Source organism: Sus scrofa, chromosome 15, assembly GCF_000003025.6.
Source record: "Sus scrofa isolate TJ Tabasco breed Duroc chromosome 15, Sscrofa11.1, whole genome shotgun sequence".
Lineage (NCBI taxonomy): Eukaryota > Metazoa > Chordata > Mammalia > Artiodactyla > Suidae > Sus > Sus scrofa.
Genome location: NC_010457.5, coordinates 37564449 through 37578104, shown reverse-complemented (window position 1 = coordinate 37578104; position 13656 = coordinate 37564449). Strand labels below are relative to the sequence as shown.

The 13656-nt window shown below is 41.1% G+C and overlaps 2 protein-coding genes across 11 annotated transcripts in view; one reads left to right on the top strand and one right to left on the bottom strand.

Annotated features, from left to right (window-relative positions):
- Positions 1–13656, bottom strand: part of MCPH1 (microcephalin 1) — a 219786-nt gene that overhangs the window by 96867 nt on the left and 109263 nt on the right. The window lies entirely within an intron of this gene.
- ANGPT2 (angiopoietin 2) overlaps positions 1–13656 on the top strand; it is a 56749-nt gene that overhangs the window by 22821 nt on the left and 20272 nt on the right. For both annotated transcript variants that reach the window (XM_005671650.3, NM_213808.1), the window contains 1 exon segment: positions 12153–12308. In XM_005671650.3, coding sequence (XP_005671707.1) covers positions 12153–12308 — 156 coding nt within the window.

Genomic DNA, 13656 nt, shown 5'->3' with positions numbered 1-13656 from the left:
GCCTTGCCCAGTGGCACAATCTAATAGTGTTGAAACTGAGCTACTTTGAGGTACTAATTCTTCCAGTAACGGACAGATGTTGAGTATTATTGTCTTTCCCTTGAATATTTAAACTATCTCCAGTGCTCCTGGCAGTTTGCTGCACGGACCCAGGATGGCTCAGCACACAGTTTGGGAACCGTGCTTATTTGTTCCATTTAATTTTCAAACGAACATAGCACTATAGGCATTTATAGCCTTACTTTGCAGGGGAGAAATCTGAGATTTAAACAAGCTGACCCGGTCGCTAGTATGTGGCTGAGCTTGGATGCACATCCAGGTGAGCCCGAGTCCCAAAACCCACGCTGTACTGACAACCCCACAACAGCGTCAAAAATTACAAATCTAACTGCTTTCCCACATTAATCCAACACAAACGAAGCTACTTTATTCAGGTTTTTTATAATGCTGCTTGAAAGCAAGAGCTACTTGAATTGGAGTAACTCAAAATATGACTCAATTCAATAAACTATTCATTTATTTCGCTTTTCTCAGAGTAATTTGTACTCATTCCAATGGGCAATGGGTAGCACAACTATTCGAAGGATAAATCATTTTCTTCCTACACTTGAAGTCACTGAACTCCACCAAAATGCAACCCATGACTCAGACATTTATTTATTTATTATTTATTTTTAGACTAATGGGAACTGCATGAATTCTTTCTTGGTCTTCCAAGAGCAAATGCCTTTTATGCTTGATCCGGAAAGAATAGACTTTCGGAATGTTAAATTACTCATATACCTAGCTGAATACTTTGAACCTTCTTTGGACAGCTGGAACAGTTTAATCTCCAGCTCTCTGCAGACAGTCACTTTAAAACCACTTTTTCAAAGTTTATTTCTTTAGGTGATATTTTGGTACAACCAGAAGAAAGCTACAGACAGTGGTAAATAAAATCACTCATAGTAACTAGGGACATAGTGTCATGGCAAAATTTGTCAAATGTTTCATTTTTAATATCCTTTGCTTTAAAAATATTTTGATGGAGGTCTAAAACACAGGAAGCATATTAAAGTACTAGCCTTAAAGCTAGACAGCTTTGCGAACTTTTAAAATGGAGTTTACTCATGAACCTAGCACTGAGATCAGGACATAAAATATTTGTAGCCCCCAGAAGTCCTTCTATGTTCCTTCCTAATAGTAACCTCTTTTGCACCCTCCAAAACACCTCCCAACCAGAATCATTATGCTGACTTTTGTCACCATCAGTAGGTTTGGTCCATTTTTGAACTCCATATAAATAGGATCATGTGCTAAGTACTCTTTTGCTCTGTGGGATGCCGATGATAGCATTTAATTTTACCAGCGATTTGTTATTTAAAAAAAAACTGAGTGGCAGCACACTAACACATCAAACCAGTCCCCAAAGAGCAACATTTACAAGTCAAAATAATTCTATTATGAGGAAGAAACCAGTGAAAATAGCTCACCGAGGAATGCTATTTAGCAGTTTCAATTTGGTGTCATACACTTGGCTGCAAAATATTCCAAATCCCCAGGAAGTGGACAGCCCAACAGACTCCACATGCAGCAAGTTAGCATGTAAGAAAGGTTCATTTTACAGCAAGGGGTGACTCTACATGCCATATGGGTGTCTGTATTTAAATGGACTCCTTCTTAGAGTGAAATTTTCTTCAAAAACTACTTTAAGATGATAAGTAATCATATAAAAATATAATTATGTTCATTTACACTCCATCTGAAGCAGTGACATCTTCACTTTACTGGGTCAGATTTTGCATCTCTATTCTTACTCAACCACTGGAGAGAAAGTGACTCCCCTAGTACATGAATGGCATGCTCCTGAAACAAAAGATTAAAATAAACTCCCTCTAAAAATGAGTCAGAAACAACACCATCCCTGGAACTGGTATTTTGTAAAGAGAAGTTTGATACAACATATATTTTGTAGCAAGACACTCTCTTATTTAGGGTCTGGAGGTCTTAGAAGAAGTAATTAGAAGCTCCCTCATTTGTCCAAAGTCTTAATCACTATTTGCAGTCTCTGCTGGAGGCTGCTTTTCCGCAGAGACCAACTACAGCCGTCCCCTGTTTCTCTGGACCATGAGCCTCAAAGAGAAGGGGACATGAGTCAGGCTTCCCTGTGGTCTTCTAATGTGAATGGCTGGACTAGCAAAACATTTAAACGGTGAACAGTAAACACTTTGATATATACTTGATACACTTCTTATCAAATTTCAGATCAAAAAATAGTTATAATCAGATAAAGAAAACCCCATATAATTCTAATTGCTATATAACTTGGTAATTTAATATTGTTTTGCTTTTGTTGCATTGTTTTCAATTATAAAATTTTTTTTACTGTTGATAAGGTTTAAAATAAGTTGTTAAAATGCTTAAAATACATTATAACTTTACAGATTAATCTGCAAAACACAAACACAGCCTAATTAAACAAATAATTTGTATTTCTAATGTGAGTTTAGCAAAAAGATTGATCACTTTTAGGTTGCTCTGCTTCTGCAAAGCCCAGGCAAGTATATGATTCCTTAAAGCACATGCACATAGGCCACTGAATTAGGCAAATAAATACAAGAACATGAAAAAATTTATAGCTTTAAACCCTTGTGAGGACTGAACTAGAGGTCAAATTAGAGATAATTTAATACAGTAGAAGAGGTAGGCTTTCCCTCTTTATCGGTTCAGAGAAGTATGAACTTTAGCTGTTATACAATCATAAAATTAAAAAAGCCGCAGCTTTATGAATATGAAAAGCAAAATGAAAAGAACACACATGTCTAAATATTTCACAGCGTTGTTACTGCAGCAACTCTGGAGCATGATGATGAATGAAACTCACTCAGCTCCCCCACCACATATAAGCACCATAACACACTTGGCTTATAGAAATGTCAGCCAGTGGAGAGAGTACACAGACATACGCGATATCCATTTACTCAAATCCACCATCAAGTAGATGGGATAGTGTTCGGGCAAGAGAATATGAACAGTTCAGAAGAGAGCTATCAGTGTGTTGAGAAACTACCCTAAACACAGATTTTTGCTGATGGTGGGTCAGTAGTACATCATCATAGACAAGGCGTGGAAAATGTTATTGCTAAGTTTTCATGCAAATTAATCCAGTGGACTCTGGGCAACTTCCAATACTATCCGCAAAACGGTCTCTGCTGGAGTTCTCTCCACCTTCGGTTTGCCAGCAACAGAGATAAAGCAGCAGAAGGGCTTGGCTGGAAGTCTGCTCTTCTATGCTGCACTCAGCAGGGTGTGCAAGGCCCAGTTCTGAAATTTCTCAAGCATTCCCATCTCCATTCCCAACCCCTCCCTCCCCTTCTTTTCAAGAAACAACACAAGCTTCCTGCCTTCCTTATAAAGAACTATTTGTCTTGAAAGTATCTTCAAGACAAAAATCATTTCAATTCCTCTAGCCTCTTCCCTTCCATAGCCATCTAGGATAACTGTGACAGTATACGTTTATTTCATGTTAAAAAGGGGAAAAATGCCAGCTCCTAAGATGATCACACTGTTTTGGCCCTAGAAATCTACCCAGGATTTTTGCAAACCCACATAATACAGAAAGAATCAGCAGAAATAGGACAGAGAAAAGACAAATAGCCTTTGGGATCTGAATACCTCATCACAAAAGTAATTTTTTCAAAGTAACATGGTTAACACTTGGCAGTACTGTTTTAGCTGAGCACAGGTACATCAGTGCTGGACTGGCCATCGGGTTACCAGGGTTTTAATTTTCACTCTGTTACCAGCCAGCCCTGTGATCCAGGCCTTCAATCCTCATTCACATAATGAGAGAGTTCAACAACGTTACTGGTTTCCAAGGCCTTCCCCCACCCCTGTTTTTGAAGGTGTGCCACCCCACAGACGGGTGACAATGGATGGATATATCTCTGTTTATCTCCACACATGAAGATGTGTGTGTGTTTAAGAACATATACACGATGTTTCAAAGTTTCTGCCTGCCACAGAAAGACACTAAAATATTTACTTTTTTTTCCTTGATGCTTTGTAATTTCAGAGAGGCACTTTAGTTTCATTAAAAAAAACAAAAAAAAAAACCAAAAAACAAAAAAACAAACCTCCGTAGCTGAATGTCAAGATCTCCCGCTGTGATACTGACAACTTAGTTCTACTTAGAGAGGAGAGCACAGTTTGATGTTCCCTCTCTACCTCTGTAGGAGCATCACTTGCTTCTCTCGGGCCGAGAAGGGTGTATCCTGGGAACCAAGCCACTGTAGGAGACACAGAAGGTCTCGTGCAATTGGCCCTGTGGCGGGGTTGAGGGAAGGCTCCTCATGACTGGCTTGGCTTGTCAAGTGCATGTTCCACCTTCTTCTGCATGCAGTGACATGGCCTCGGTTTCGTCTCCAGCCTTAGCCTTTCTGTCTGTTAGAAACACCACCATGTTCAGAAGGGCAGCATCACCAAACTGCAGAGGTCAGGGCCTCAACCCCATGATGCCACTGACCAGGGTCCTAAGCCATTCCACCTGGGCCTCACCTCCCCTCACAGCAGAGATGGGTCCAGGGTGGGTGAGGTGCAAGAGCTCCACCTTGGGTTTCTGCTCTGTAAACCAGGCCTATGGCATCCCTGCTCCCTGGGAACACCTCTGGAGACCACATGCAATCTTCCCCCTCTTTCAGCCATCCCGGGAGGCAGTCAGGGGGCTTCAGGCCCCAGACTCCCACTTCCTGCCTGTGAGCACAGCCCGAGAGAGGAAAGCTGAGCTTGGCCACCCTACCCAGCCAGGGGGGAGCGCCCTCTTGCTTGCCCCAAGCAGGCAGTTCCAAAACTGTCACATGGAAGGTTCCGTGGATCTGTCACCAGTAGCCACAGTGTGGTCGGCAGAGTCCACGTGTTTGAACTGGCCTCCTCCTTCCTGCTCCCCTGGCCTGTCCTCCAGCTGCTCCCTGGAACCACTTCCTAAGTAAACTTCCTGCGTGTATGCCTTTGTCTCGGGCTCTGCTTTGGGGAAACCCAAGCTAAAGTAGTATGAGAATCAGATGAAGTTAAAGCACATACATATATAGAAAAACATTTGCAATTGTAAATTGCTGTAACTATTCTTGTTGTATATAAATGTATACATAACCCTACAGCTTCTGTGGCATTTTATTTGCTCCCTGACTTACAATTATATGTAGGGTCCTGTGAGCTGGAGTTCTAGCAGATATTTGGGTAAATATATATGCACCTTAAGAGCCCTTTTAAAAGCCGCATGTGTAGGTAAGATGTCACCCATTTTCCCATAGGAAATAACCAAACAACCTTATGTTGCTATACTAGCCTCATTATGCTTGCGTCTATTTTTAAAAGCTGCTATTGATGAAAAAGAGCTTTTTTTTTTTTTTTTTTAAATCAGTAGGAAATGACTGGAACACTTTGAGGGGAACAATTCATTTTCTTCTTAGGTTTTGGAATGACTGATGGTAAGGGTAACATACAAAGAAGCAAAAGAGAGGGAGTGTATGAGATAAAACTCTCCAATTAAATAACAGAAAAGAAAAGGTTGTTATGCTCACAAATAAAAGCAAAGACATATGGCTCACCGGAGCCCAGATATATTGGTAAACTTGAATGATTTACAATTTTATCTGTCACAGGAGGAAGGGGACAAGCCACCAATGTGAGGACAGCAGGAGCTGGTGACTCTAGCTCTACTCCTTATCACGTCTTCATGTTTATAGCCAGCACTAGCACACTTTTAGCTTCTTTATGCTAGTGAATACGGGAACAGGGTTATCTAGACACACTACCAGGCAACAGGATGGCACTCAAAAAGGATGAACAGAAAAAAGTGAAAAACAGTCAGAATAAATTAGTTTTGGGAAGTGGGGGTCCACGTTGTCACAGTGGACAGAGGCACATGTGCTTATTAACCACCCAGAAAAGCTGCGCTGTCAGGGTCACGCTTCCCAAGGTCTTATCTGAACCACACTGAACAGGACAAAAAGGGTCAAAGTCACAGAGTCAATGGAAACCAAGTGCTTTGACGTGGTCTTTTCTGGGGGCCATGAATTCAAGTACGGCATCAATACAGAGAGGAAACAGAGATGACCCCACTCACAAACACATAGGCGAGGCATGCCCTCCACCTGCCTGCCAGGTCTGAAACAGCACAGGTTGCCCCAGATGTGCATCTCCCGGCCTTTCCCCCTTTAACCTCGGCATCTCTCCTTAAACACTGCCGAGGACACAATTGCTCGGGCAATAAAACCTCTACATTAAAAAAACAAATGCTTATAAGGAAGGAGAGGAAAGCCCAGATTTGCTACTTTTCTGTCTGAGGACCTTGAAAATGTTTTTGTTTCCTCATGACAGGGAACCAAGAACATTAGGTCATAAGCCTTCCAAACAGAATATCCCTCCATTTAATATAATCTTGCATTCAACTTTTCAAACTAATTATAGGAACAAATGTTTTGCTCATTGTTACCAGGGCATGTGGCTGGAGAGTAGCAACAGGGTTTCTGGATCCCAAGCAAACAAGAACATAGACCTGTAGTGTTCGGAGATTTAAAAATCAATGCAACAGAAAAGAAATGTTTTTAATATCAAATCCTAACACACCAAGAGGCAGGGCTCGAGGAGGAGAGCGTGCAGGGGTGTGGGGTCTCACTGCAGAGGGGGAAAGGCCTCCTGGCAAAGGAGGTGCAGACTGAGGCTGGAGGGATGGAGCTACCTACCTGGCTTGGGACACACAGGAGGCAGGTGTGCACGAGTGCATGCTGCCCGCCAGACTACCTGTACCTCCTCCTGCAGGCACAGGTAGGATTTAAGATGTGGAGAGATCAAGCTGGCACTAAGCTCCCTAATGCATGGGTGGAATGAGGGCTGGTAGGGGCTGTGTGACAATCCAGGAGACAGAGGAGGGTAGAGCCTGGGGGATGGGGGTGGGGTGGGAGAAGGCATCAGATAAGGGGGATTCCTGAGTTAGGAAAAAACAGCCTTTTCTGGGGTATGAGAGTAGAGGAGAGAACAGTTACAATATCTCGTTGCCAAACTGAAAGGCTACAGAGTGCAATGTTCCCAGTGAAACCTCAGGTTATTTCTTGATTTCCCTGGGAAATTAGGTCATTCAGATGGATGAAAACAAATTAACTAAAAAGGCCTCAGATACGGAGGTGTATTTAAACAGAAGCCACCTCTCAGACTGACATTAAAATACTGAAGTTGGGGTGGGGGGTTTCGTGTACTATCTCTGTTTTCCTTCCTCCGGACAATTTCAAGATTACTTTCCTTTTGGTACAAAAATATCAATGATAATCTTGGGTAAGAAGGAAGATAGCCGGGGAAACATTTCAGTGTGTAATCAATCTGCCATTGTTGCTTCATTAGTAGACTTATTTCTGTCAAATTTGATCTTTTCAAATGTTGGGGAAGTAATAAAAAACTTAATTCCAAGTGAAAAACTTCAGGATATACTTTATGTACATATATATTGTGTTAAAACATTTTCTTCTGGTTATTTGAATTTCACTGTGTTGCCAACTCTTAAAGATGGTGTTTAGGGTTTAACTCTTTTTTTAGCAAATCAAAAGTAAATATCAAGCAAGAATCTATGCAACTATGGTCATAGCAATAGCCTTAAAATGTTAATTTAAGTTTGGATAATCCATCTGAGTCTGAAGGAAAGAAAAACAGTTCAAGGACCCACACTTGGAAGTGCGCTTGGACCGTTAATTAAGACGAGGACAAAATGACTATCCACCCAGTCCTTTCAAACTTGTGATGGGAACCTTTCCGAGGCACTTGGACTCACAAATCGGAATCACTGCCTAATCATCTTCAGACATGGGGGCAATGTCAAACATTTCTGCAAAATATGAGTCTGCAGAGCCACCCATGTGAAACGAGAAAGAACCATGTCCCTCCCTGGGGAGGTTCAAGTGTCTTGGAACTGTTTTGATAAGGGCGGCTAAGTGCAAACAGCAAGGACGGGAAACGTTTGCAGAAGGAGAGTGGGAGCAGGACGCTGCCAACGGAGGCAAGATCTTATTTGCCTCTGGCGTTCCTGTTGTGGCTCAGTGGTAACAAACCTGACTAGTATCCGTGAGGACTCAGGTTCGATCCCAGGCCTTGTTCAGTGGGTTAAGGATCTGGCATTGCCATGATCTGTGGTGTAGGTCACTAACACAGCTTGTATCCTGTGTTGCTGTGGCTGTGGTGTAGGTCAGCAGCTAGAGCTCTGATTCGACCCCTAGCCTGGGAATTTCCATATGCTGCGGGTATGGCCCTAAAAAGAAAAAAAGAGAGAGAGATCTTATTTGCCTCATATTCCTTCTTGTACTGACTTCCTTATCCTAGAATGAAATTTCATCAGGCAGATTTCTCTATTTTTGGGTTTCAGCCACAGAATAAATACAGGAGAAACTAAGCAGAAAGACATTCCAGAGCAAAGAACTAGAAATGAGCTAATTTGTTAGGGTTGAGAGGCCAGGGAAATTTTAGGATACCCCTATCTGCGTGGATCAGCCAAAGAGGCTTCGTTTCTGGATTTGGAATTTTGCTTCTACACATGCAGTGATCAAATAGGAAAAGGCTGCATCAAATAGGAAATTCTCACTTGGAAGTGTTCATTTTCAACAATGCAGACCAAATGAATGTCCGGAGTCTTTCTCTCTAAAAATTACTACTAGTCTTTGGAGGGAAAAAGATTTTTTGTCACGATGCTCCTAGGAGATGAGATAAACTCGGCGTTGGTGATCTTCAAATCGAGGCTTTTCTGTTGGTAAAAAAGACCCTTCCCCTTACTTAACTGTGTGGTAGGTGGTCTTTTTTTTAAGGCACTGAGGACTTTGGATGTTGGAAGGCACACTCACACCCATCTGGGGATGTACCACCTCTGGCATTAAAAGGCAGGAGGTGAGGTGTGGCCTCTGGGCTGAACCACCAGTCTGGTGCAGGCATGCCTGTGCAGAGGCACCTGCGCCCACACTCAATGAGGCACCAGGGTCCACAGGTAGAAATGAGCACACAGATGAGACATGGAAACAGCCGGCAAACATCAACTAGAGTAGCTATGGTTGTGACTGCCACTGCTGTTTCTGGGACCAAGTACATGCTTCCTTGTTCTTAAAGAACACTCATATCCATTTCTCTTAAAACCTTAATTTAATTTAGTTGCTTCAAGTGTGAAAGCACAAATCTTTACCTTTCTCTCCAAGATTTCAATTAGTTAATAATTGGGTCAGTATCATATAGAATTTTACTTAATATTTCATTGCATATATTGGATACAGAAATTATATATGTATATACTATATATGTGATAGCTATGTACATATATTAATTGTATACATAGATCTATAATTTGCTTTGCTGAAAGATTAACCTCCCCCTCAACACATCTTATACCTACTTTCACACACACACCTTCTACATATACTATGTCATCCTGAAAAGCTGTAAAATAGTGACTTAAAAATCATGTATATTCTATTGTTTTCAAGTTTAGAGAAAGATATGGCTATACATTTAGGAAATTTTATTTTTTAAAATTAGGTCTTTTATGTCTGTCAAATTTCCTGAGTCTAGTTTTAAATAGGAACTTAACTTTAAAATATCAAATTATAAACAATCCTCTCATGCCTCTTGATGGCTGTAACCACACTTGACTCAATAGTTCTCAAATTGAGGTGGGGGACGATTAAGGATTCATTTTTGCCTTTTAGGTATGTGATTTAGAGTGACAAAACATAGAATCATTATTTATTTATTTATGGTTGCACCCGTGGCATGTGGAAATTCCAACGGCCAGGGATCAGACCCATGCCATGGCAGTGACCCGAGCCACAGCAGTGACAACGCTGCTAAGCCACCAGGGGACTCCAGAATCATTTTCATTTAGCTCATATACTGAAATCAACAAGAAGATAAGATTTATACTAGTTTGTAAAGTATTACGACAGAGTGTGGACTTAAACCAAACTCCAGCTTGAGTATATCTTCAATAGTTCTAAACTTCCCAGAATAAGTCTTTCTAAATATTATCTTTGCTGGGTGTTAAGAGTAACTAAGACAACTCTTTTGGATGATTTACATAGCTTTAACTTTAACCTCAAAAATTCCATTACTCCCATGGTAGTGATGGGGGAAGCGGGTGGAGAGAAGAAGGAATGCAAACGTCGCTATGAGATGTTTTAAATCATGCATTTAAATTGTAAAAGTTTCAATTTTTAAAAGCGGGAAAAAAGGAAAAGGAAAGGGTGAATTAAAGAAGAAAGAACATAGTCACTTAAAAGCCTGAGCTGTTAGCATTAGCTAGTTAATAAAAGGTTATTGAGGGTATCCCACTTCAGATTTTATGAAGTCTATATTATACCTGTTTGTTGGACTGCCAAGTAATAGTTCCTGATTGTTTTTTTTTTTTAATGATCTAATCTATTTGGACTCATATAGAGAATAAAGGCTTCCACTATAAGATTTTACAAAGCATCAGAGCTCTAGTAATTGCTAGGTTCCATGCTCTATTTGATCTGTCCAAGCAAGGGAGAACCACAAGCGACAGTGAAGCATCACGACAACCAGCATGAGGGAGGAAGGCAGCACGTGGCATGGAGTCGATGCAGACGAGCAACAGAAACAGTGAATTTACAGCTCTCACACCAATTCTAGGACCTGGCACCAGCTCCCAAGACACAATTCAAAAATAGAACCAACCAAGAAGCCCTCGACCCCATGGGGGAAATCCCACCCTGCCCCTAACATTTTCTCACTCTCACAGGCAGAAGCACAGAATACTCAGTGATCAACATTTCAGGAGAAATTAAGTTTGATAACTGGCTCTATGAATGGTTTCTCTACAGAGAATGACAAGTTTCAAAGAAAGGCACTATAAGCAGATTTTTTTTAAAAAAATACGTATTCAACTTGAGTTAAAAAAATTTTTAATTATAACTTTGTACTTTAGGCCAATGAATGGAACTGTGGCTCCCATCATTGGAGCATCAAGAAAACTCAAGAAGAAAGGAAGTTAAAATTTAAGTACCCAAAGTTATACATGCACAATACCTTTAAAAGCATAGCTTAATGAATCCTTAAAATGTTCCTCTGACCAATCAGAGACTCTATTTTATATAAGGACACTGTGGCCCCCCAAAAATTGAGCAACTTACTTACAGTCCAAGGCAAATACGGGAGCAGATGTGCCTGGCCCAAAGCCCACGTCCTCTTCCCGTGCGGCTGGCCTGCACTTATATTTAATTATGTAGTTTTACTGCCAAAGACATAGGTGTCTGTACCTACAGCACTGGTGTCCTGTCACTTCCTGACATCCTTACATGAGAGTGTTAAAATGAGCTGGTGTGCCCACTGTTGACAGGAACACACAGGAGAAGAACCAGTCCTGACTGGCATGTGACCTGATTAATGGACTGGGGTAGAATTAAGTCTGCCTAATTTGGAAAATGATGAAACTTGAAAAATGCACACCTGTTAGGAGAAACTTAATAGGTCTAATGAGTGATGACCTATGTAAGAGGGAAGGCAGGTAGGGCACTGCAGACTGTGGCACTGAGTTACCCTTCCTCACGCTTTATCTCAGAGATTCTTCTAAAGTCTCTATTTTGAGGGAGATCTCTGGTGGCTCAGCAGCTAAGGATCTGACGTCACTGCTGTGGTATGGGTTTGATCCCTGGCCCCATAACTTCTGCAAGCCTCAGGCATGGCTAAAATAAATGAATAAATAAAGTCTGTATTTTGAGAAACCACATATCTAGAATGTGGGAGGAACAGCGATGTTTCTTTGTACTAGATTTTCATTTCTTGCATAACGTGGACAGGGCTACAGAATGGTCTTGACACAGTGAAATCCCCGATGCCCTTCCTACTAGACTGCAGAGCCACCGGCCTACCCCCCCATCTGCCACAGTGTGGACTTGCAGGGGCCTCAAGTTTGTCTCACACACACGCTGCTACTGAGCTGCCAGGTGCTGAGTCAACATAAAATCAGTCTTTTCTTGCTGGTGATCAAAGAACAGCAAGATTTCAAAATCAGAGCAAGGCACAAGTCTTTCAAGAAATATTTTACAAGACAGAGAAATGAATTAGTAATAAAGTCTTTGGTCATTGGACTAATGACTGTCTTTCTGATGCGTGTTTTTTTTTTTTTCTAGCTTGAGAGCTACATCCAGGACAACATGAAGAAAGAAATGGTGGAGATACAACAGAATGCGGTACAGAACCAGACTGCTGTGATGATAGAAATAGGAACCAACCTACTTAACCAAACGGCAGAGCAGACCCGGAAGTTAACTGACGTCGAAGCCCAAGTAAGTAGTGACACAGGAAACAGGATGCCCGCGAGCCAGATAGTAGCACACAGTCCTTACTTAACCAAACAATGGAAAGGCAAGGAAGGCTCAAGTATGGCAGAAAAAAGGATGGCTTGATAAGAAATTAAGAATTTGTATTAAGATAGGAATTTAAAAGAAGGAAATACATTTTCATTTTTAATACTGAGGTTAAATTACCTTTATCTTACTGAGGACATTCAAACCATTTTCGTATTATTCATCCTTGACTACAAGACAGACATTCCTCTGCTTTGCTGGTATTGGATTCTAGATAAACTTTTCTGAGCCCTTAAGTTTTTTGTGCATTTGAGACACGAAAAGCACTGAGGCAGAGTCCTGGAAACTTTGTTCTTAACTTGAACTTGGGAGCTAAGATGAAACCTAAATCTCACAGAACCACCAAAACAACCTGGGGTGTAAGTTAATGGAGAAAGAAGTAAAGAGAATAGTAAGAAGCAGCAGTGGCGGCACAGTCTGTGTTTGACCATCAGCCCAGAGCCTGGAGTTTCCCAAATCTTAATAAGGCACTACCTTTCCTGGGCCTCGGGGGCTGTAACTATGAAATGGGAGGGCTACCATTTTACCTTTTTTTAACCTCCCTTTTACCTTTAAGATTCTGTGAGCTACCAATTAATAGCAGTAGCAAAGAAGAATATGAAATATGAAGATGTTAGAAGAATAACAGTGAAACATTAAAACAAAGTTCATCCAGAGACACCCTGCATGACACACATGTGGCTGAACAAGAAGAGTGCAGATGGTAAAAATCCCCCTGTTGGAGGAATCATGGCAATGACGAGTTCAAGCCTCGTCACTGGGGGGCTGGCTTTCTGGTTCCTAAACCTGGTTTCTTTATAGGCTTATGAAGTTAGTATCTTCCTACTCTGAGTTATAAATAATGCTCCACAAAAAAGTAGATTTAATTGTGAATGATTTGCATGACATATTATTCTTAAGTGCTACTTAAGGAAAAGGACCAAGAAACGCCAAACATCAGCCAGGAGGCTGATGAGCTAAGAGAAAGCATTAGCCTGCCACCTGTAATGAGCCCCCAGGCAGTTTTTCATTGTCATGGAGAACTGTTGGATAAGACAGAGAAAACAGCATGGAGTGGTAGAATAAAAGGTTTTTATTTGAGCATAGAATAAGAGGTTATATGCTTACTACATCTTGCACAACATTGGAACAGTTTAGGAAAAATATTACTATCTTACACAATGGAAAACAAGGTACTGAAAATTGTAATCCCAAGAGGTAATAAAATCAAAAAAGGAAAAGACGACAAAACTCTAAAAGTAAATCTATCAATATATCCATTGTCAAT